The sequence below is a fragment of the Coptis chinensis genome, chromosome 6 (assembly GCF_015680905.1).
Source record: "Coptis chinensis isolate HL-2020 chromosome 6, ASM1568090v1, whole genome shotgun sequence".
Lineage (NCBI taxonomy): Eukaryota > Viridiplantae > Streptophyta > Magnoliopsida > Ranunculales > Ranunculaceae > Coptis > Coptis chinensis.
In genome coordinates, this window is record NC_141461.1 from 82,926,229 (window position 1) to 82,947,082 (window position 20,854).

At 34.7% G+C, this 20,854-nt stretch overlaps 2 protein-coding genes and 1 long non-coding RNA gene across 7 annotated transcripts; all 3 read left to right on the forward strand.

Moving 5' to 3' along the window:
• Positions 1–2,432: 2,432 nt before the first annotated feature.
• Positions 2,433–4,195, forward strand: LOC147494873 (RNA binding protein). Its single transcript, XM_086569356.1, has 2 exons — positions 2,433–2,621; positions 3,001–4,195. Exon 2 carries the CDS (start codon positions 3,507–3,509, stop codon positions 4,077–4,079), a length of 573 nt encoding a protein of 190 aa, XP_086425482.1. The 5' UTR covers positions 2,433–2,621; positions 3,001–3,506; the 3' UTR covers positions 4,080–4,195.
• A 1,525-nt stretch (positions 4,196–5,720) lies between these two features.
• Positions 5,721–11,793, forward strand: LOC147494874 (histidine kinase CKI1-like). Of its 5 annotated transcripts, none has more exons than XM_086569351.1 (8): positions 5,721–6,062; positions 7,523–7,626; positions 7,748–7,984; positions 8,060–8,701; positions 8,855–9,230; positions 9,399–9,973; positions 10,166–11,275; positions 11,491–11,793. In XM_086569351.1, exons 2-8 carry the CDS (start codon positions 7,573–7,575, stop codon positions 11,557–11,559), a joined length of 3,063 nt encoding a protein of 1,020 aa, XP_086425477.1. In that variant the 5' UTR covers positions 5,721–6,062; positions 7,523–7,572; the 3' UTR covers positions 11,560–11,793. The 5 variants fall into 5 exon arrangements, with proteins under 5 accessions (XP_086425477.1, XP_086425478.1, XP_086425479.1 ...); XM_086569352.1 differs by having other exon boundaries at positions 7,535–7,626; XM_086569353.1 differs by lacking the exon at positions 7,748–7,984 and having other exon boundaries at positions 5,722–6,062; positions 8,012–8,701.
• A 5,959-nt stretch (positions 11,794–17,752) lies between these two features.
• LOC147494875 (uncharacterized) lies at positions 17,753–20,402 on the forward strand. Its single transcript, XR_015200332.1, has 3 exons — positions 17,753–17,929; positions 18,112–18,354; positions 19,733–20,402. It is a non-coding gene; the product is annotated as an uncharacterized LOC147494875 (long non-coding RNA).
• The last annotated feature ends 452 nt before the right edge of the window (positions 20,403–20,854 follow it).

Here is a 20,854-nt window from a genome sequence, read left to right on the forward strand (position 1 = left end):
AACCCCAAAAAAATAAAATGAGAGCACTAGACGAGACGAAACCTCGATGGTATTCAAAAGTCGTTCAAATTCACAGGCAACAACCTTAAAACATAGTAGAAAAAAAGCCCTCCTTAGAAGGCCCACAACAAGATGGTAACAATCAAGGGCGCTTCAAGCTTCCGTTTACAAAAGAACAAAGTGTTTTACGTAAGTGAGTCATTAGTAAAACGTGCAACTAATATAAGTAGAGAGAAATTAATTTCACTAGGAACATGTATTGGTAAATTTACTAAAGGTGGTAAGTTTCATTTAACAATACAATGTTTGAATTGGTGTGGCTAGTCAGTATTAATTTGATTAATTATTCGAAACTTTGACTATTTAGAATGCGACTATTTGATGCATAATTAAATAAAAATAATGAATATTTGGAAAAGTTTTAACAAATGAGTGTATACACACCGAAAAAAATGAATATAGTAGAATAGAGGATAGAGGATATGTTGAGTGAGTTGATTTGTAATTATTATTGATCAAGCTTATTTAATGTGCTTTGCACTGATGTAGAGAAACTGCATTCGAAATGCCTGTTGGTGGTTTCTGTTGTTTTAAGTATGGATTTGTAATAGGTTATATTACAAGGATCATCCTCTTTGAATGTTTAAGATGCTTGAACGAGTTTACTATCTCTTTAATTTTTGTTTGGATAACCAATATGAAATTATATTATAATCTTAAACTGATCGATATATACCTTAACCAATAATTCAATAATTTTTTTCAATACGCCGTCAAAGTTTAAACTTAACTTATCATTGGATTGGAGGTCACCGATAGTATTTGTGAGTATAGGTGCTCTACTAGTTGTCCTAATATCACTCAAGCTTTGACTTATAACTCGATGTATAAACAAGTTGTAGGAATGTCCCTTAACTAGGAAAACTCTACTCATTAGCAGAGATTAAATCATTCTCTGGCAAAACTCAATTGAACATTTAATTTCTTACTGAAAAAATAATTGATTTTTTACGTTTCCATAGCACCACCATTGAATGGAAGACAACTGTTTTTTATAGTTGTTAAGTGAATAGACTCATTTGTTTAGTTTAGGATGCCTCGTTGAAATTGGTGAAGTATTGCCAGATTCTTGAACCATTTCAATAGCCATCCCATATTTTATTAGCAAATTTACATTCCCATAAGAGGCTCCATATCTTGCTGGCAACAAGGACATTTCAGCTCAATGCTATTTTGACACAATGACACTTATGCTTTTAGCAATAAGATTGCATGTTCTGTCTAATTTTTAAACTTCTGGGTAGTAAAAGCATATTTGTGATGAATATGGTGGTTCCACACTTTGTTCCACACTCCAACTTTAGCTCTTAGCTCTCTGCATTTTATAGACAAATGTTAGCAGTGTATTACGTTAAAACTTCGTCTCATAGAATAGCTTCAGTACTAGTAGAGTCTTTTCATTCAAAACAAAGTATTCTATTATATACCAATAGAAAAGCTATGGTGCGTGGGGTGTATCAGTGCATAGGATTCTCAGCCACTCATGTTTAATAACATGAACGGGTGAATAAGTTTCTCACATAGGGGGAAAAGGGTAACACAAAAGCACAACAGCGATTCTTTCTCAACCTTAACTTCTACCTCTTGAATGTCAAGACCATATTTACTAGAATTAGTCATTCATATACTTCAAGTTGGTTGCATGTTTGTCTTTGTGATATCAAGAAAATTAAAAGTCAAAAAAAAAAATAATGACAAAGTTAAAAATAACAAGAAAAATATAACATAAAATCTCTCCTCAAGCATTTAGAAATTCTTATGAGTAAAAGAAAATTATTCATCTGCATGAGTGAATCTTTAGTACATTGATATTATACCTTGATGGAGTAGCTGTGAAATTTTCCATATTTTCTTATAAACATTTCATATGATCTTACCTTTTATTTTCCATTTTAGGTGTCCTTTTTTTTTTTGCCTATAAATGTGTGCAAGATCTAGTTGAGAATGAGTGGTCAGAACATGTCTTGTGCAAATAATATTAAAAGATATGTCAAGTGAGTTGGAAGTCTCGCTGGCCTGTTACTTTTAATGTTTTCATCTGCACTTGAGTTTTTATACCTCTCTCGTCCTTAAATTCCCATCTTAAATGGGTTTTAATTGACTGTGCCTGCTAAAAAAATTGTAGCACTAGTTGGTCACAATGGTTCAGGAAAAAGCAGTATAATTCCTCTCATGGAGAGGTTTTATGATCCTATATTAGGGATATTTGGATGAACATTTTCTCATACACTGTTGGCATGTTTTTTTTTTTTATTTAATATTTTTTATTATGAATTTTTAGTTATATTTCATCTATATCATCTGTCAGACTTGATATTAAATGCATTTTGGCCTGCTTTCAGGAGAAGTCCTGTTGGATGGTGAGAATATTAAGAGTCTTAAACTTGAATGTTAAGAAGCCAAATAGGACTTGGTCACACAGAACATGCTTTACTTAGTTTGAGCATTAGAGATAACATTAGCGTCTGGACGATCGCCATGCCCGATCGGATCGAGGAAGTCGCTAAAACAATGCATGCACATACATTTATCACTCCTCCGAGAAGGGCTATGAAACACAGGTAGAATATATATGATATTTTCTTCTGTTCAAATTGTTTTCAACCTTGGTGAAAATTATACAAGTAAAGGCATTCATTGAATTATTGTATAACTATATTTGAAAAGTAAAGATGCAACCCACGACTCATTTTTCATCTTGACAATATACAAAGTATCAACTTGTGAAGTCCTAGAATTATAGATATTCCTGTTTCGTTAAGAGTGCAATCCAAAAAAACTCGAAAACTCTCGCAAAGAATACCCCCAGAACCTCTGAGTGGGGAGCTCTTAAACAATGGCTATTATCATAGCAAAGTCATGTATCTTAATGCTTGGTATTAAGTTATTAATAGAAGAATTATTCTTTTGTTGATATTCCTCTATTTTTATGCATTTTAGGTAGGCAGAGCTGGGTTGGCGTTAACGGAAGAACAAAAGATTAAACTTTCTTTTGCCAGAGCAGTGCTTTCAAATACGGAGTTATCAAAATTTTGGGGGTACCAACAAACTACAGCTATTTAATTTAATATAGAAAAGTCAAATAGTTATCTTCACACTGGGCCCATTATTAATTTTTATGCCGAATAAGTAAATATCTCTCTGGCATCTGAAATTTGTAATAAAAACTAGCCAAAAATTAAAAATAGCCTAAACAAGGTAAAAAGGTGAAATTTCGTAATTTGAAGCTAAATCCATTGGAAAGGAGGAGAAAATAATAATATTTGTATACCGAAGCAAAAGACATTAAAAATATTAATGAGTCAGTGGGTGAGAATAGAAAAGAAAAAACAAGTGGTGGGGTGAAAATAACAACTGCCCAACCTATTATAAAAGGAAAAAACAGACCCAACCCCTTTTCCTCCTCTCCAAAAACCCTAAAACCCTAAAACCCAAAAAAAAAAAAAATGAGAGCACTAGACGAGTCAGAAACCTCAGTGGTATTCGAAAAGCTCTTCAAATTCACAGGCAACAACCTTAAAAACATAGTAGAAAAACCCTCCTTGGAAGGCCCACAACAAGATGGTAACAATCAAGGACGTTACTGTTTCCGTTTACAAAAGAACAAAGTGTTTTACGTAAGTGAGTCATTAGTAAAACGTGCAACTAATATAAGTAGAGAGAAATTAATTTCACTAGGAACATGTATTGGTAAATTTACTAAAGGTGGTAAGTTTCATTTAACAATACAATGTTTGAATTTACTAGCTGATAATGCTAAACATAAAGTTTGGTTGAAGCCAAGTAGTGAAATGAGTTTTTTGTATGGGAATCATGTTTTGAAAGGTGGGTTAGGGAGAATTACTGAGAATACTAGTACTGGTGATGGGGTGGTTGTGTTTTCTATGTCGGATGTTCCTTTGGGATTTGGTGTTGCCGCGAAATCGACTCAGGATTGTAGGAAGTTGGATCCTAATGGGATTGTTGTTCTTCATCAAGCTGATACTGGGGAGTATTTGAGGATGGAGGATGATCTTTGATTTTGGATTGTTGAGTAAGTGGGTATGTGTTGTTTGGGACTATTTTGTATTTTGGTTGTTCTCGTAAAGTTGGGATTATGCTTGTTATGTTTATTTATCTAGTTTTGTGTTGTTAATTGTTATAATCTTTGTGGTAATTTTATTTATTTATGGTGAATGTTAGATACGTTTGAGCTCTTTTAGTTTATGTGATGTTTCTTATAATCATTATGGAAATGTGAAAGGAAGGAATTGTTTTAGTTGTCAATGTTGTCACTACTGTGTCCTGCAGCGGTGGTGGAGGGGGAAACCTCAGAGAGAGGGATGTTGTTTTACATTCCCCTTGCACCAAAATACCTACATAGTTTAAGTCTTGGGTTGACTATATGATGAACCAGATGTATTTTGTCTAGGATATTCAATTTTGCCATCTGTGTTCAACTGTTATCGAGTCATGGAGTCTTACATTCCGCGCAAATTTTTTATCCTCCTTTACCTCGAAAAGGACGATACGAACAGAAATGCCTTGCCTCCTGTGAAATTTTCACGGAGTTTGGCATTGGAACAAATGACCTAGTTTGTTGCTTGAAGGGAAGGGATCATCTTTGAATGTCAAGCTTGTTACTGCTGCAATCCTGCCGCGGTGATAAATCTGTGGTAGCCCTCAGGAAGAGGGACATTGTTTTATACTACCCTTGCATAAAATACCTACATATTTTAGGTCATGGGATAACTGTATAATGATTAATGAACAAGATGTTTTCTGTCTTGGATATTCAATTTTGCCATCTGTGTGTAACTGTTATCGAGTCATGGAGTCGTACATTCTGTGCAAATTTTTTATCCTTGTTTACCTCTGAAAGGACGATACGAACAGAAATACCTTGCCTCCTGTGAAATTTTCACGGAGCTTGGCATTGGAACAAATGGCCTAGTTTGTTGTGTGAAGGGAAGGGATCGTCCTTGATTGCCAAGCTTGTTACTGCTGCAATCCTGCATCGGTGATAAATCTGGGTAGCTCTCAGGAAGAGGGACATTGTTTTATACTACCCTTGCATATTTTAGGTCATGGGATAACTGTATAATGAACAAGATGTATTCTGTCTAGGATATTCAATTTGCCATCCGTGTTTCTCCAGTTATGGAGTCGTTTGCTGTCTTTTATATGGTGTAAAAAAATTGCTCTTGTTTTGTTCCTGAATAACATACCAACAAAAATGCAGTGCCTCCCGTGCCCTTTTCATGGAATTATTCATTGGAACATATGTCAACTTCGTTGCTTGAACAATCTTCTGTATGTCATTTAGAAAGCTGCGTCTCATTTTCTACATAGATTTTAGTACATATATACACTGCAGGGTACTTGGTGTAGAGGAGACTGACTTATTGGTAGTAAAGCCCTCTACCATAACATCAAACTGTTGATAATAGAAAACAGAAGATGTCTTTGCAGATTTGATGATAAGCCTTGCAATATGATCATGGATTCAATATCATAATCCACTTGTTCCCAGTACGATTTCTGCGGTTAGTTTTTTATAAGGACTATGTAGGTGCTTATTGGTCGCATATATTCCTTTCTTCTTCGTTTACGCAATATTGTCTTTCTTCTTCAGTAAGATTTCTGGTACTAATCCCATTAGGTTAGGGTGGGTGGGTGGCTGGGCTGGGCTTGCTGGGCTTGGGGAAGGCGCTGTTTCATGTCAGAAATATGGTTGTTGTTTTCTGAATGGCTACTGGCAAGTGCGATGCTAAGCCAAAAGTCCTGAGGGTAATCCAAAGATTCAATTAATGCTTAGACCTGGAAAGAGACGCTGCCATTGTCAAACTTGGCTAAATTGTATGTTTGTCAATCAGTTCTCATGTCCATGCCACTGTTGAAATGGTGATTTATTGCTAAACTTTGGGTTACACTAGAAAGACTGCTAGCTAGTCGAAGCTCAGAAGAGAAGATGCTGACATTGATCATGATAAAAGTTTCTGCTACATATTTGTGCCAGTCAGGTAACAGAAGCTACACCCTTGTCATCAAAAGATTATGACCTGCCCCTTCACTTCCACCTCCATGGTTTTCGAGGCATTAAAATTTACACAAGCTCGGGATGTGCTGCCTGTGGCCACAGTCCCAGCAGCCCAGTACTAAAAGGCAAAGATCTTATGTTTGAACTTTGAAATCATTTTAATTTGAACGAAACTCAAAACCAGCAATATGAAAACCAGTAGAAAGGCCATTTGCAACCATTGTTCAGACTTCAGAGTCAATTACATTCAGTAAGAATTCAAATTGGTCCATTTCGGAGACATAGATGATAACTGTTCGTCACATCAAGTGTTCCGTATTGCCTAGAACTAGTATTGGCGAAGTTTCAACTTGAAAGAGCTCTTCCACAACATTTCAAACACTTTCTAGAGATATTTCAAAAAAATTGAAGACAAAAGGATTAGAAGTGAATTTGATGTTGAATAATAATGCACTGGATCATGTTTGTCTTACTTTTGACCGGTGAATTTTTTTTTTTCATCTCTACATTCTGTAAACAGGATAGTTAAAATTTAAATTATTTCTATTTGGATTTAGTATCTAGCTTAATTAGATTTCCTAATCTAGTCATAATCTGAACTTGATTTAATTCTAAACTTGATTTATTAGAGAAGATTTCTTATATTTCTTTCTGAATTTAAGCAAGTTCCATCTAAGTAGCAAATAAAACTACGGAATAAAAGAAAATGCACCATCATCAGTAGTATACATGTTCTACTCTAGTGCTCTTTCTAACTTTCTAACATCACAAGAAGTGCACCAAAATCTCTATGAGCATTGAGTTTCCACCATTGTTTTGTTGGCTTTCTATTGGTTATAGTAGTTTCTTGCAATCGTAAGCAGGTAAGTTCATACTATGTCCATGTAATCTGGTAGAATTGCTCAACATTTTACTTTTCCGAGTTTTGTTTTTCAAAAATTGTTTGAAATGTATAGGAACACAGAACACTAGAAGTCCTAGTCTTACCATCCATTTAGCAATTGAGTAATGTGACGTCCTTTGATCTATCTTCGGGATTCGATTAGAATTTATTAATCCTTTTTGACACTGAATAAGTCTACTTTCTAGGATTATAGACATGTAGTCCTTTTGCTTCCTAGTATAAAAATGGTGTAGTGTCCCAGTAGGCGAGTCGAATGGAAAGTGTTCGGTTATTGTTAGTATTTCAAAGTTTAGCTTTAAGTTATCAAATGAAATGCTAGATAGAAGTAATATCTTCACAAAATCGATAGCCAAATTTCATTAAAGAGTTGTCATAAACTTCAATTTACGATGTAGCTGTGCAAATATGTATGTCATTGTTTGGAGACATAACAGTCTTCGCTGCCTTGGTGATGGTATTTGGTGAAGGCATAAGGTGTTCTAGAATCTATTGTTCTCAAGTATGTTTCACATTTTTGGAAGGACTTATCCCTAGTATAGTTCCAATCGCAGAGTAAAAACAGAAACGCATTTACCAAACAATAACACCAATGAAGCTCAGGAGCTCGGTGTCTCAGCAACCCATATGTTTGTTCGTTGTTCTGGTTAGTTATCTATTGTTTTCTCAATCTCTCTATACACTTCTGTGTTTGTTTGTTTTTTTTTAAATCTAATGATGAAGTATGGTTTCTGTTTCTGTGTACATCAATTAACACTGAAATGCAGGCATTTGTAGTTTTCATTATTCCTTCCTTAGCAATCTCTAATTGGTTTGTTACGACCAAACAAGTCGAAGATGCTTCCAAGTTTGCTACTCACTTTGTCCACAAAGAAGCAGTTTTGGGCATTGAAACTGCCGCAACATTGTTATTTCCAGCCAACGCGTCGGCAGTGAACTTAGCAAGACTTCTGAATTCATCATTGAATGCAATCAAACCATCACTATCTACCATTGAAACTAAGGTACTGATTACTACTTTTGTGTTATAGGTGGCTCCTCATCTGTTTCTAGCACTCAAGACAAATAGTTTATCACAGATATCCTATATTGGTTCAGACAGTTTTATCTATTCATACTACACTGAAGGCAATCAAACTCGTGTTCTATACTCCAACACTAGCACTCCTGACACTTCAAAGGTCGAAGATACCAGCAATGTCTCCATAGTGTGCAACTATTACACCCAGGAAGTAGATACTTATACGGGGAAGCGATATGATGAAAAGAAACGTCTGAATTCACTAATCTCCATTGACTCAAGCTGGCTTCGAGAAGCCTTAATGAATAACCCGAATGGTGCTTCATTAGGAAGGGGATGGGGCAAGGATCAAGAGCAGTTGTTTCTTTCCACAGTGGCTATTGATGGATTGGGAGTTGTCTCTATCGGGTTTCCAGTGAAAAACTATATGGATGCCATCTCAAGGATTGACCTTCATGGTGGAGACATGTATTTGGCTACAAAAGATGGGATATCTCTAGCTCAAACTGGGCCTCATCAAGTGAAGCTCAATAATGGATCAGTCTCAATTGTTGGCACTAACTCTAGTGAAAACCTAGCCACTTCACAAAGTATTCCATGTGAACCCAGTGATGAGACACTTGGAGTTAAAAATGTGGACATCAGGGGAAAGAAATACGTGGTGTACTGTTTGCCGCTGAAGATAGCAGGAGTTCCATCGGTATGTCACAAAGTAAACAGTTTACATATTGGACGTACAGAAAGCTTACTTAAAGTGATCAAAACATTAGATCATTTACTATAAAGTAGGAGCAGTCCATTTTTTGGATGAAGTGTAAAACTGTTTTGAATTTGGGAATCTTTTGTTTTGCAGGTCTCAGTAGTGGTGTACCCCCACAAGGGATTAGTGGGAGTGGTACAGAGACATAGCAAGACCGCAGTGGTGCTTCTGATTTTGTTGCTTATATCTCTAGTTATAACAGCTTTCTCCTTCATATACTTGATTACTAGATATTTCAGAAGAGAAATGTTCCTCTGTGCTTCACTCATAAAACACATGGAAACAACACAGCAGGCAGAAAGGAAGAGCGTGAACAAGAGTTTAGCCTTTGCAAGTGCTACTCACGATTTACGTTCTTCCCTTGCAGCTCTGGATGGTATAATCACCCTTTGCATTGCAGAGGTTATTCCAAATTCAGAGATACATATGAATTTGGAGCAGATGAGAACTTTTACTGCAGACCTTGTAGGTGAGTTTTACTATTCATACTTCTTCTATCCAAAAGACTTGCTTAAAAGATTATATTTACATTTACAATTTAATATTTGTTATTTTGATAGATGACACTCAGAGAAAATAAACAAGTGCATGAAGAACTGATTCTCCTTTTCTTTTATGCGTGCAAAACTTGTTGCAGGATTACTAAACTCTGTCCTTGATACTAGTAAGGTTGAAGCTGGGAAGATGCAACTCACTGAAGAAGAATTTAATTTGGCACGATTCCTCGAGGAATCTGTTAATTTGTATTATCCAGTTGGTAAGAACAAAGGCATTGATTTGGTGTTGGATCCTTGCGATGGATCAGTACTTAAGCATTCCCTTGTTAAAGGTGATCGTAGAAAGCTTCAACAGGTACTGAATAATTTACTCCACAATGCTATAAAGTTCACATCAGATGGCCATATCATCATCCGTGCGTGGGTAAAGAAATCATGTGCAGAAGATCCAATTCTTGTTTCTAAGGATAGTGGTGCCTGGAAATATATACCGCGGCTTCTTTACAAGAATAATGAAACTTGCAGTGAGTTGCGATCACTACATGTGGCTCAACAACATCAAAATTCTGTTGAATTTGTAATTGAGGTGGATGACACTGGAAGGGGAATCCCAAAGGAGAAACAAAAATTTGTCTTTGAGGACTTTGTTCAAGTTAAAGGAACAGCCCATGAACATGAAGGCACTGGCTTAGGACTTGGAATTGTGCAATCCCTGGTAAGTACTCTTAGACTTACAAAAACTCTAAGATCATTGTATTGAATATTTTGAATATTTGTTAGTGTAGATTTTCCATGATTACTGACGTTTCAATATTAACTGAAAATAGTTTCTTTTTACTGGAAATATTTCATATAGATCGATCGATCAAGTGTCGTGTTGCATAACTTGTTTTGAATTATGTATCAGGTACGTCTAATGGGTGGAGATATTGGAATTATGGATAAGGACCTCAGTGAAAGAGGAACTTGTTTTAGATTCAACATTTTCCTTTCTTCCTGTGAGGCTGCATACGGCACTTCAACTGCTGAAGGAGAGGACACTAGATTACTAGTTGATCAGTTTCCCATGGAGATAAGCCAGAATTTAGACCTAAATTTTAGAAACCAGAGTCCGAGACCAGAAAGTTCGCATGTTGTACTATTTATTGAAAGAGGTGAGAGAAGAAGAATTGTACAAAGATTTTTGCAGAGCACAGGGGCCAGAGTATGGACAGTGGACCGATTGGAACATATTTTTCACACTCTTGAGAGGATAACACGCAAATGTCACCTTGATCATCTAAGTTCTTCTGGAAAGTCAAATTTGGGTAGTGACTACTTGAGTAACTCGGCATCTCTGGGGAAAACAGATGTGTGTATCAACATAAGAAATGAAATGGATTATCAATCACCTTTCCGCAGAAAGACAACTTGTAAGACTACTTCAAGTTTTGTACTCGTCATTATTGACTTCAGTGCTGCTCATTTTAGTGATGATCAATTCTCGGAGTTGAATTCGATGTTAGAAAGTTTTCAGAAAGACATCTGTGATTCTCGATGTAGGGTTGTCTGGTTATACACGCCCGAAACAAATGTTGAAGCAAGAAGACTTGATGAGAAAAAGCTAGCAAAGTGTGAACTCATTGTGAGTAAACCACTTCATGGGTCTCGCTTGTTTCAATTGCTAAAACTGCTGCCAGAATTCGGGGGTGCTATAACCATTGATGGATACAGACCAAATTTTACAGAAGAAATTGCACAACCTTCTAGTGACCCTGGTCCATCTACAGGTCGTATCCAAGAGGTTGTTGGTAGTGTTCCAAGGAATGACAACCTTCTGGCAGGGAAAAAAGTTTTGGTTGTTGAAGATGATAGGATGTTACGCAAGATAGCCATTTTTGCTCTTAAGAAACTGGGTGCAACTGTCGAATGTTGTGAGAATGGGGATGAAGCAGTGATACAAGTGCGTGGCGCTCTTCAAGAGAGTGATCAAAGGTCTTCAAAGCTTCCTTATGATTTTATATTCATGGACTGTCAGGTAAAGTATAATTTGTGCTCCGTTATGAATACTTCTTTCGTTTTTTCCTTCAAAATATGCTCTCATTGTTGATGTTATTTAGAACATGAACCTATCATAATTAACATAACAAGCCTCCTCTTGTGAACTATCATAGATGTTAGAACTGCATTTTGATATATTTCAAGAAGAGAAGAGGCTTTGCTGCTGCTAACGTCGTTTTGTTACTTTATCAGATGCCAATCATGAACGGGTTTGAAGCAGCCAGACAAATACGGTTGAAGGAGAGACTTTACAATGTTTGATTCGCCATAATCGCACTAACCACTCATACAGAGGCCGAGCAACATAGAATGATCGTTCTGGCTGGCATGGACGCTATCATAATTAAACCAATATCAGGGCAGAAAGTATACGAGGCCATCCATTCTATCGAGAACTATAATGAGGAAATTTGAATAAGTTCATAAATGTCCTGTTTATATCCACTCTTGTATTTACTTTAGTACAATATTCAATAAATTACTTTCTACACATTATCACCTGGATGAAGTCTATGCTTAAAACTCAATAGACTAATTGCTAATGAATTACAGTTCGTAACTACATGGCAAAGATGTCTTAGACAAACTTTCTGCTCAATTACACAACTTTGCTACTAACTTGTGTTTCTAGTTTGCTTCATTATTTTTCATAATGTGCTCTCTTTCTTGTCTCTCTTTATCTGACGGATTGACAGTTTGGGTGAAGTCTTTAGAACATCTTTCTAGGTGATTCGGAGCTCCTTCCAGAAACCCAAGGCTGGCCTGATTGCTGTTGCCTGTTCTAACAATGGAACTCGGTTTTATTGAGGAGCTGGTTGTATAGGGCACCTTGGTGCTATGGCTGTATGGCATATCAATTGCAGGGTGATTTATAGTATATGCTGCACTGTGCTCAGTTGGGATTTGTGAAGTGATTTTTAATACGACAATCAAGGTGATGATCAGTTTAACTGATACAAGTGAATTCATATGGCTAGAGATGGTTACGATTAAATTCTGCATATTGAAAGAAGATTAGTACCTTGTTAATTTGTTCTACATCAAAGCTAGTTATTTATTACCATCTCTCCATGTAAAACGTGATACTCTCTCATTTTATGTTCTTGTTGGTCGTTAAGCGAAAGAAAAAATATGTTCATTTTTGGTGTACATGTAAGAGCCTACAAATATTATTGCTGCTGCGTAACACTTCTCATTGTAACACTGCGAATAACTATCACAAATGATTAGAAGATAGTGGTTTTTTGTTTTGTTCGGGTCTTTTTAGTAGTCCCTGCTTTTTTTTATTTAGTTATATGATCGAGTAAATTGCCAAAATATAAGCTGTGTTCTTGGTCATTGAGACTTTGATCAAAACAGAAATACAAGACCATGGCTATCACCTTAATTTAATTGGAGTAATGGACACAGACAAATCCATATGTGATTTCACAATTGGTAATCAAGTCCAAAGCAATTTATGAATACTCATAGTGACAAGATTTTGGAAAGACACTCATTTTGCAAAACAGCAACAGCCATTATTATTTGGGCAGTCACCACCTGGATATCCTCTACCCTTGCACATACCATTACAACACTCATGATTGCAAACAAAAGGAGCAACGTGGCTGTAGCATCCCGAGCCGCATTCATCATGCTTTTCTGCTAAGTTTTTGCGAGCAGCTGCAAAACACATAAACCTTTTGGGTTATCACAATATTAATTAATAATTGTCATTTCTTTTTCTATATCATCATATATATATAACTTATTTAGTGAGTCCCCACAAAACATTCTGTTTCTCTACATTCATTTTTTCTCTACTTTTCTTCTTCTTAAATAAAACATTTGAATGATTTTACTGATTTCCTTACTCCTTTACCCAAAAGAAAAAAGCTTGTACTCAAAGTAATGATGATTTTCTAAAGTTCTATTTCACCACTGCACCAGCCACCAAACCAATAGATTAGGTGAGACCTAAGAGGCTAAGATCCTGTTCGGTCCAACTCGTATTGCCAATTTCGCAAGTTTCAAACTTGTATGGACGCAATCCTATTACACCCACAACGCAAAAGATTTGTATATAAGTTGATATCCCAGAGATTCTCAAATCATGTTAAAGACGCCTAAGTTACTTAGTAAGTGTCAATCAACACTTTTGGTTGCCTGACTATTGCATTCTATCTGAACTTCAAGACGTCAAGACTTAGGATTATGTCAAGACTTAAATTCACTTAAGGATTATATCTTTACACGTTAGACTTAGGACCTGAATACGCCAGAGTTGGGAAACGAAACATAAAATATGAACAAACAAAAAGAGCATACCTGAAACAGATGAAACAATAAGACAAACAAAAAGAAGAGAGAGCACAAGTTGTTTGGTTAACACAACAGGTTTGAACCCCATAATGCTTTCTGTTTTATTTTTCTTGTGATAGGATTCTCTGTACAAAAACCTAATTAGCGTACCTTAACAATTTATAGGTGAGAAACAAGCTGCTTTAGGAATCTTACTTATTTTATTATTTATAGCTATTTGCAATATTTGAGGTTTTGATTCCTTAAAAGAAAATTCAGTGGTTATGATAGAATATTGAATAAATCATAAGATTTTGCTTTCCAATAATCCAACATTAATGCATGCAATCAAAGTAGTCAATATTCTAGATTAGAGTAGTCAACATCGTTCGGGGACCTTATGTTCAGGTGGGATTCCTTTGCTCGGCCATGCATGATTGCATCCCTTTGTTTTAGTTTCTTTTTTCTAGTATCGATTTTGTATCTGTTTTTTCCTTTGTTGTATTTGAGTGGGAATCTCATCTACGAATTTTGACTTTATATATATATATATATATATATATATATATATATATATATACACACACACGAGCAAGTTCCGTTTACTACACTTTTTATACCATGTCCCACAACTTAATTTACTTATAACATGAATTATAACCTAATTTTTTGTGGATGTGTTCAACCAACCATAAAGATCACCTCTACAAAATTTCAACTCATTTGATAATGTTTAACTATGTCAAAAGATGATTGCAAAATCAAAAAATTTGAGTCATTTAAAAAAAAATCAAAATTGAGAACAATTTTTAACTAGGTTAGAAATTTCTAAATTATACGAATTTTTGTGGAGATGTCATCAATGGTTAGTAGATCATATCCACAAATTATTAGCACTTAACTCATTTTGTAGAGGGGTGTGGTATAAACTATGGTATAAAAAGTATGGTCAACGGAACCTGCTCGAGATATATATTTATTTATTTATTTATTTTAAGTTAAAATAAGTACGTAAGTAAAACTTCACCTAGAAAATGAATTCAAATCTAATGTTTTGTGGATATCATCTACTCACTATAAACATCATCTTTACAAAATTTCAACTCATTTGGAAATCTCTAAATGGGAGGACAAAAAGTGGTAGGGATCGTCTTGGGATCTGAGTTAGATGTGTGTGGGGATTTGCGTTGATCTCTTCTCAACCTTTAATGCAAAATTAAATCAATAATCTATAATGCAAAAATTAATCAATAAAACGTTTTTATTTGGGTTAATGCAAATTTAATCTTCTTTAAACGTTTTCATTTGGGTTAGTGCAAAATTAAATCAATTATCTTTAATGCAAAAATTAATCAATAAAATGTTTCCATTTGGGTTAGTGCAAAATTAAATCAATTATCTTTAATGCAAAAATTAATCAATAAAACGTTTTCATTTGGGTTAATGCAAATTTAATCATTTTTAAACATTTCCATTTGGGTTAGGGCAAAATTAAATCAATTATCTTTAATGCAAAAATTAATTTTTTATTTGGGTTAATGCAAATTTAATCCTCTTTAAACGTTTCCATTTGGGTTAGTGCAAAATTAAAACAATTATTTTTAATGCAAAAATTAATCAATAAAATGTTTCCAATTGGGTTAAGGCAAATTTAATCATCTTTAAACGTTTCCATTTGGATTAGTGCAAAATTAAATCAATTATCTTTAATGCAAAAATTAATCAATAAAACATTTCTATTTGGGTTAAGGAAAATTTAATCATCTTTAATGCAAAAATTAATTAAAGTAAATTGGCATCAAAGGTTACTCCCTTCCATTAGTTGGGCTTCAAAAGTGGAGTTAAATAAATAAATGTCATTTAGTTCATTAGGCCAATAGCGATTAAGCATTTAAGCTAATAACGGTTGTTTTAATTTATAATAATTGGTCTGTGTTAATGAGTTGGGCTTAAGACGTGGGCACCCAATGGTAATGTCAGTACGTTTTCTCATCTAGCTTCTTCTCCAAAAATTCCAAAAATCAGTTGTAGTGCAAATTATCTATCTCCATCAATAAATTTATTAGTAACTCCTTGACTCAACTTTAATAAACCTCATGAGATTCTTCTCACATTATTCCTCACATGGTGGTGTTTATTTCCCATCAATTGGTGTATTACCAACTTGCTCCTATTCATCACCAGAGCATTGCAAAATGTTTACCTCATTTCAATCGTCGTTTCACCTTTTCTTCTTATTCACCTCCTCCTTTCTCCCTGGTGTCGATTTCCAAGATTATTAGCAAAATTTCAGCTACAAGCACAATATGGTTTTCTTAGAACAATCTTACTAGGTATTGAACACATTTTACTTCATTTATCTCCATTTCTTTTCTTATGAATATATGGATAATAGTAACATTGAGGACTGGGAATTTTTAATTGTATTACAGAGTTAAACATGGTAAAACTTAGAATATGAGATAACTAGACTGCTTGGTAATATATTGTTTCATAACAAATTGGTAATTTTATTGAGAATTTAACCATTATATTTGGATTCATATATGGTCGTTTTTTGTCTCAACAGCTCTTGCATTTTTTTTTCCCGGTTGCACCTACCATCTCTACATCAAATTAGGGTATACTCCTTGCAACTCTACAGTTCCAATTTCTTTATGAGATACTTGAATGTGGTCTACTATGTATTTGAGAATTGTTACAATTACTCTATTTTGATGTATTGCATCTTTTTTTTAATCGCCGTGAACATATACGCCCTTTTTTTTACAATTATTTTTTACTTATATAAATTTGATATAGGAGCTGAATTTTTGTTACTTTGAGTGCATTTAAATTGACGATAGTTTTTTTTTTTTTTTTTATTGATAATTTTAACTAATTTTACAAATAATTAGGACAAGCGTCTAACAAGCTGCACCGCAAGTCCTTTCTGAATAGCAAATCATATCCTTCTAAAAACAATTAACTCATTAGAACCAGCTAGTCATAACTTTTTAAGTCTCTTGAGAAGCTCAACAGACTGTTGTTCGAAAAAATCGAAAGTATCGAAACTAAACGGAATGAAACAATGTTGGTTAGCCCTGCAAGCTTCCTCATGCTTCTCTATCTTCCCTGTCGCTACTCTCTTAACTGCTTCTCCCACCTCAAAGTCACCATTCCCTAACCCTACCAATGGAGAGATTCTAGTTACATCAACACATTCATGTTTTCCCTCTCAGATCAACTGTAAATCAAGACATCCGCAGGCCGAAGAGTCGATCTTCCCTCATTCGGATCAGTAAGAAAGTTAACAGGAGCTTCTTTTTTCACTTGTAGCCCAGCGGCCCCAGCCCTCCAAAATGCATCACATAAAATGTCTCAGACATTTTTTTTTCCAATTTTATGGGTTGTTGCACATCAGGGGCCAATTGTGTCGTCGTCCATTGCATATGTTTGAGGTACCTACAAAAATAATGACACATGTTTGCTTGAACCCACATATTTTCTTAGTTTTTTAACTTTTGGTTGCTTCATCACATTTTGTTTCATCTCTAACCTTAATTTTGGTTGTCTTATAAAAGTAATTCATTCTATTTTATTACCTTCACCATAATGATATTTTTTTTATTAAGCAAAATAGTTATTCTAACAGTAGCTTATAAATTGGATTTATGTAATATAGGGTAATAAAACGTGTAATATAGCATTATTTTATCTAATTAATTGTGAAACTAGGGAAATTATGGGTCGTAAGGGAAATTGGATTATTTGGAATCATTCCATTCTTCCTCTCACAGTCCTGGTCAGACTTTGCCTAGCAAATTCTCTGATACCTCTAACATGAAGCTTGAAGACCAATCATGTATCTTTCTTTCTCTACATTCCAGCATTTTTCTTTTTCGTTCCTAGAAAAAGATATTGAGAGATTTTTGTATTCGGGGTTTGGTTTTCAGGTTTATAATTCTCTTAAAAATGTGTTTTGGTTCCAAGGTACACCAAAGTCTGAAGTTCTTTAGAACCCCGCAACCAATATTTGGCGACCTCATCTGAAATTATGATTTTCGTAAGATTCCTTTGTAATTTAGAAATATTACTAAGTAGGTATACACAAGGGAAAAGACAAAGGGTGGTCGGGATTTCATAGAGATCTGAGTTTGATGGGGCAGGTGTGCATTCAGGATCATTTTGAAACATCTTTGAGTAATTTTAATGTAATTTTTAATGTGCTAATTAATGTAAAGGGTCATAATTAATTGCATAAAAGGATTTAGCAGAAAGAATAGTTTACGTTTAATCGTCTCATTCGGTCTCTCAGGTGACCAGGCTCCCTACTCCTCGCTTGGTCAGTCACTCCCGACATTCTCTGGTAAGCTTGGTATTATTGTATTAGCCCACACTTCATTTTTGGCTCTTATCCCTCTCTTTTTATTACGATTTTTCTCTGCTCTTATCCCTATTTTAAACATCAACGTTTCGATTCTACACTTATTTATGTTTTAGTTAATTACCTTTTTTATCATTTTTTTTCTTCGTTTCTTGCATTTTTAGGTGTTAGTTTGGAGACAGGCTAGAGTAAAAGCTCTACTAAATTTTGTCAAAGAGTTTGGTGAGTTGCCCTTGCATGTCCATGACATGTCCAATTGAAGAAGTTGTTTTTCTATGTCCATATTATAGTGCTGAACCAAGCTTTAGGCCAATAGGATGCTCTTAGCAGTGGAAACTTCATGTTGAGCGCAAGAAAAGATCCCAATCTCGCTCTATGTTGACACTCTTGATTCTTGAATCAAATTGGTAACTCCTACTACTATTTTATCCAATTTGATTGTGTTATTATTTGTTATATTCCTGTATACATAAGTTTGTTGATTATGTTGATTGGGAAAATAATTAGTTTCTATTTATATATGGTTAATTTTTGCAATAAACCTTTATGGTGTACAATGTTTGACAAAATATCATCTACTCTCATGAAGAACATTTTGTGGCATATGTTTAATGATTATGTCACCACACATTGCGTTTTCTTTCTCCACTTTTAAAATATTGCACCTTGCAACCTATGGTGAAGCAACTTTCACACGTGCACGTTTGCTCTTCGAAGTTAACGTTTCTATATGGCACATCACCACGAAGTATCTTAATATGTGTTTATTTATATATTTTTTTTATAAGATTTTTTGTTTATTTGGTTCATTGCAGTATAGTGCATGGACTATGGATTCAACATGCAAATATATAAGACCTTAGACCTATTATGGAAAGGACCGACAATATGTCATTTGACGTGGTGCAAGATAATAGTGACGTGCTACTATACAAATACAAACGAGCAATTAAGTCCATCAACGAGAGGAGAATTGGTGGCACTGCCCTTCAACCAATATGTATTCCTAGAAGTCGATGTAAGGTTGGTGTATCCACTTTTGATATTTAGGGAAGATAGTTTATTAGGCAGACTTACAAGTAAGCTTATAGTTAAACTCTGCAGTATTTGATTTTATACAAGTAAAGTGACTATGATCTGAGTTAAACCAACATCCCTTGCTACTGTCGATTGTATGCATAATTTTTGTTTCAAGTATTATTTAGTCTAAAACAAGAAACATATGAAGATGCTAGAGTAGAACTGACCATATATAAATCGGGTGTTGTCCTTGGCATAACATAATAACACTATAATCAGTATGTTTCGTAAGTCTTTATTCGTAGGAATTTTATAATGTCATTTATATGTACATATGCATGCATTATTGTAATGAGCATTGACCCTGGACTACAAAACCATGTATTAAGTTTGGAAACAGTGTTGTGTTTAGAGAATGACTGGGAATAGAACTATCGGAGGGATTGAATATGTGAAATTTTTGTAGCTACTTTTTGGGAACTATGAATCAAGAGATATCAATACCCTATTTGGCTTTAGAAGTTGCAATTAATGCATGCATGGTTAATTTGAATATATACATTGGTGTTTTCAATTCACAAACCTTAGCCTGAAATTTGTTCTTAGCTGACAACAATGTGAAGGGATTGGATCTAGGCTTCACATTGATAATTTAAAAGAATCATGTTAAATATATTGCCACCTGTTATCCTCATGCCTGCATTCACCTTTGATGATTTGCATATGATTATTGTTCTTGATTTTATTGCAATTTTATTTTTGTAGTTTAGACGCTACCGAAAATTGACGTGGAAGTAACCAGTATCATAGACATGGAGCCGAAGGGCGAGAAGGACATGAAGGAAATGGTTTAAGTCATACACCGACAAATTTTGTTGGAGACGGGCACAAGATAAGATAGTTGAATCATTGGGTGAAAATGCAAACTGTCGCAGGAAAGTGTCGAATGAGGATGCTGACCAACATAGCAAGCATGACGAATATGCATTAAATACATTTCATTGCAATTTGGTTGACCATCGGTTGGTAATCAATTTATGTTTTCAAACTATTCTTGCATGCAATGAATCCCCAAGACGTCCACATTACTTTGCCAATGATAATTGTAGGTGTACCAATGCATGATAACTTGGCCACCTGCAGTGTAGAGTTATTATAGAGCGAAAAACTTATTATTATTAAGTGATAAGATTGTTGTGGAAAGTGGGTGTTGCGAAATGACCTTTGTTAGTTCAAGCACATAGTTACTTTGATAAGATTAATGTGGAAAGTGGGTGTTGCGAAATGGCCTCTGTTTGTTCAAGCACATGGTTACATGGAATTAAGTGAAAAGATAGAGAAGGCATTGACTAAGTTGATGGGTATATATGAAGAAGTAAGAGAGAGGGGAATGAATGTGTCCCCATCAAAACATGTATGAGATAGATAAAATTCTCTATCTTTGTAGTTTATTTATTTATTTTTTCTCTTGGTGAATTGTTTATTTATTTATTGACATTGTAATATAAAAAATAACTATTGCCATATGTATAGCCTTGCAACATGTTCGTTCTCCTATTTTCAATCATATGTTTGTGATTAGATTTCATATGTTATGTCTTTCTCTTCTAAGCATACTATGTCGCATGTTCCATGACACTAATGCTTTAATTGTATTATCTTTTATAGACAACTTCATAGTATTTCTAATAAAGTTACATTATTATTATATCATAGTATTACAATTTGTAAACATGCAAAGATGTGTCGTACTTACTATTAAAAACATCTATGTTTTCTCCGCGAAGGAATGAGTATGTTTAAGCACTCGATCACATGTATGGTTTGATTGTCATAGTGCGCGAATATGACTCACATAAAAAATATTTGATTGATATAATTCCTTTT

What these genes read in the sequence shown, in the direction of transcription:
- LOC147494874 (XM_086569351.1), top strand. Translation starts at nt 7,573, where the DNA reads ATGAAGCTCAGGAGCTCGGTGTCTCAGCAACCCATATGTTTGTTCGTT. An exon ending in AGATAGCAGGAGTTCCATCG is followed by an intron (nt 8,702 to 8,854) that starts GTATGTCACAAA and finishes TTTGTTTTGCAG; the next exon opens with GTCTCAGTAGTGGTGTACCC. An exon ending in TTATATTCATGGACTGTCAG is followed by an intron (nt 11,276 to 11,490) that starts GTAAAGTATAAT and finishes TTACTTTATCAG; the next exon opens with ATGCCAATCATGAACGGGTT.
- LOC147494873 (XM_086569356.1), top strand. Translation starts at nt 3,507, where the DNA reads ATGAGAGCACTAGACGAGTCAGAAACCTCAGTGGTATTCGAAAAGCTC.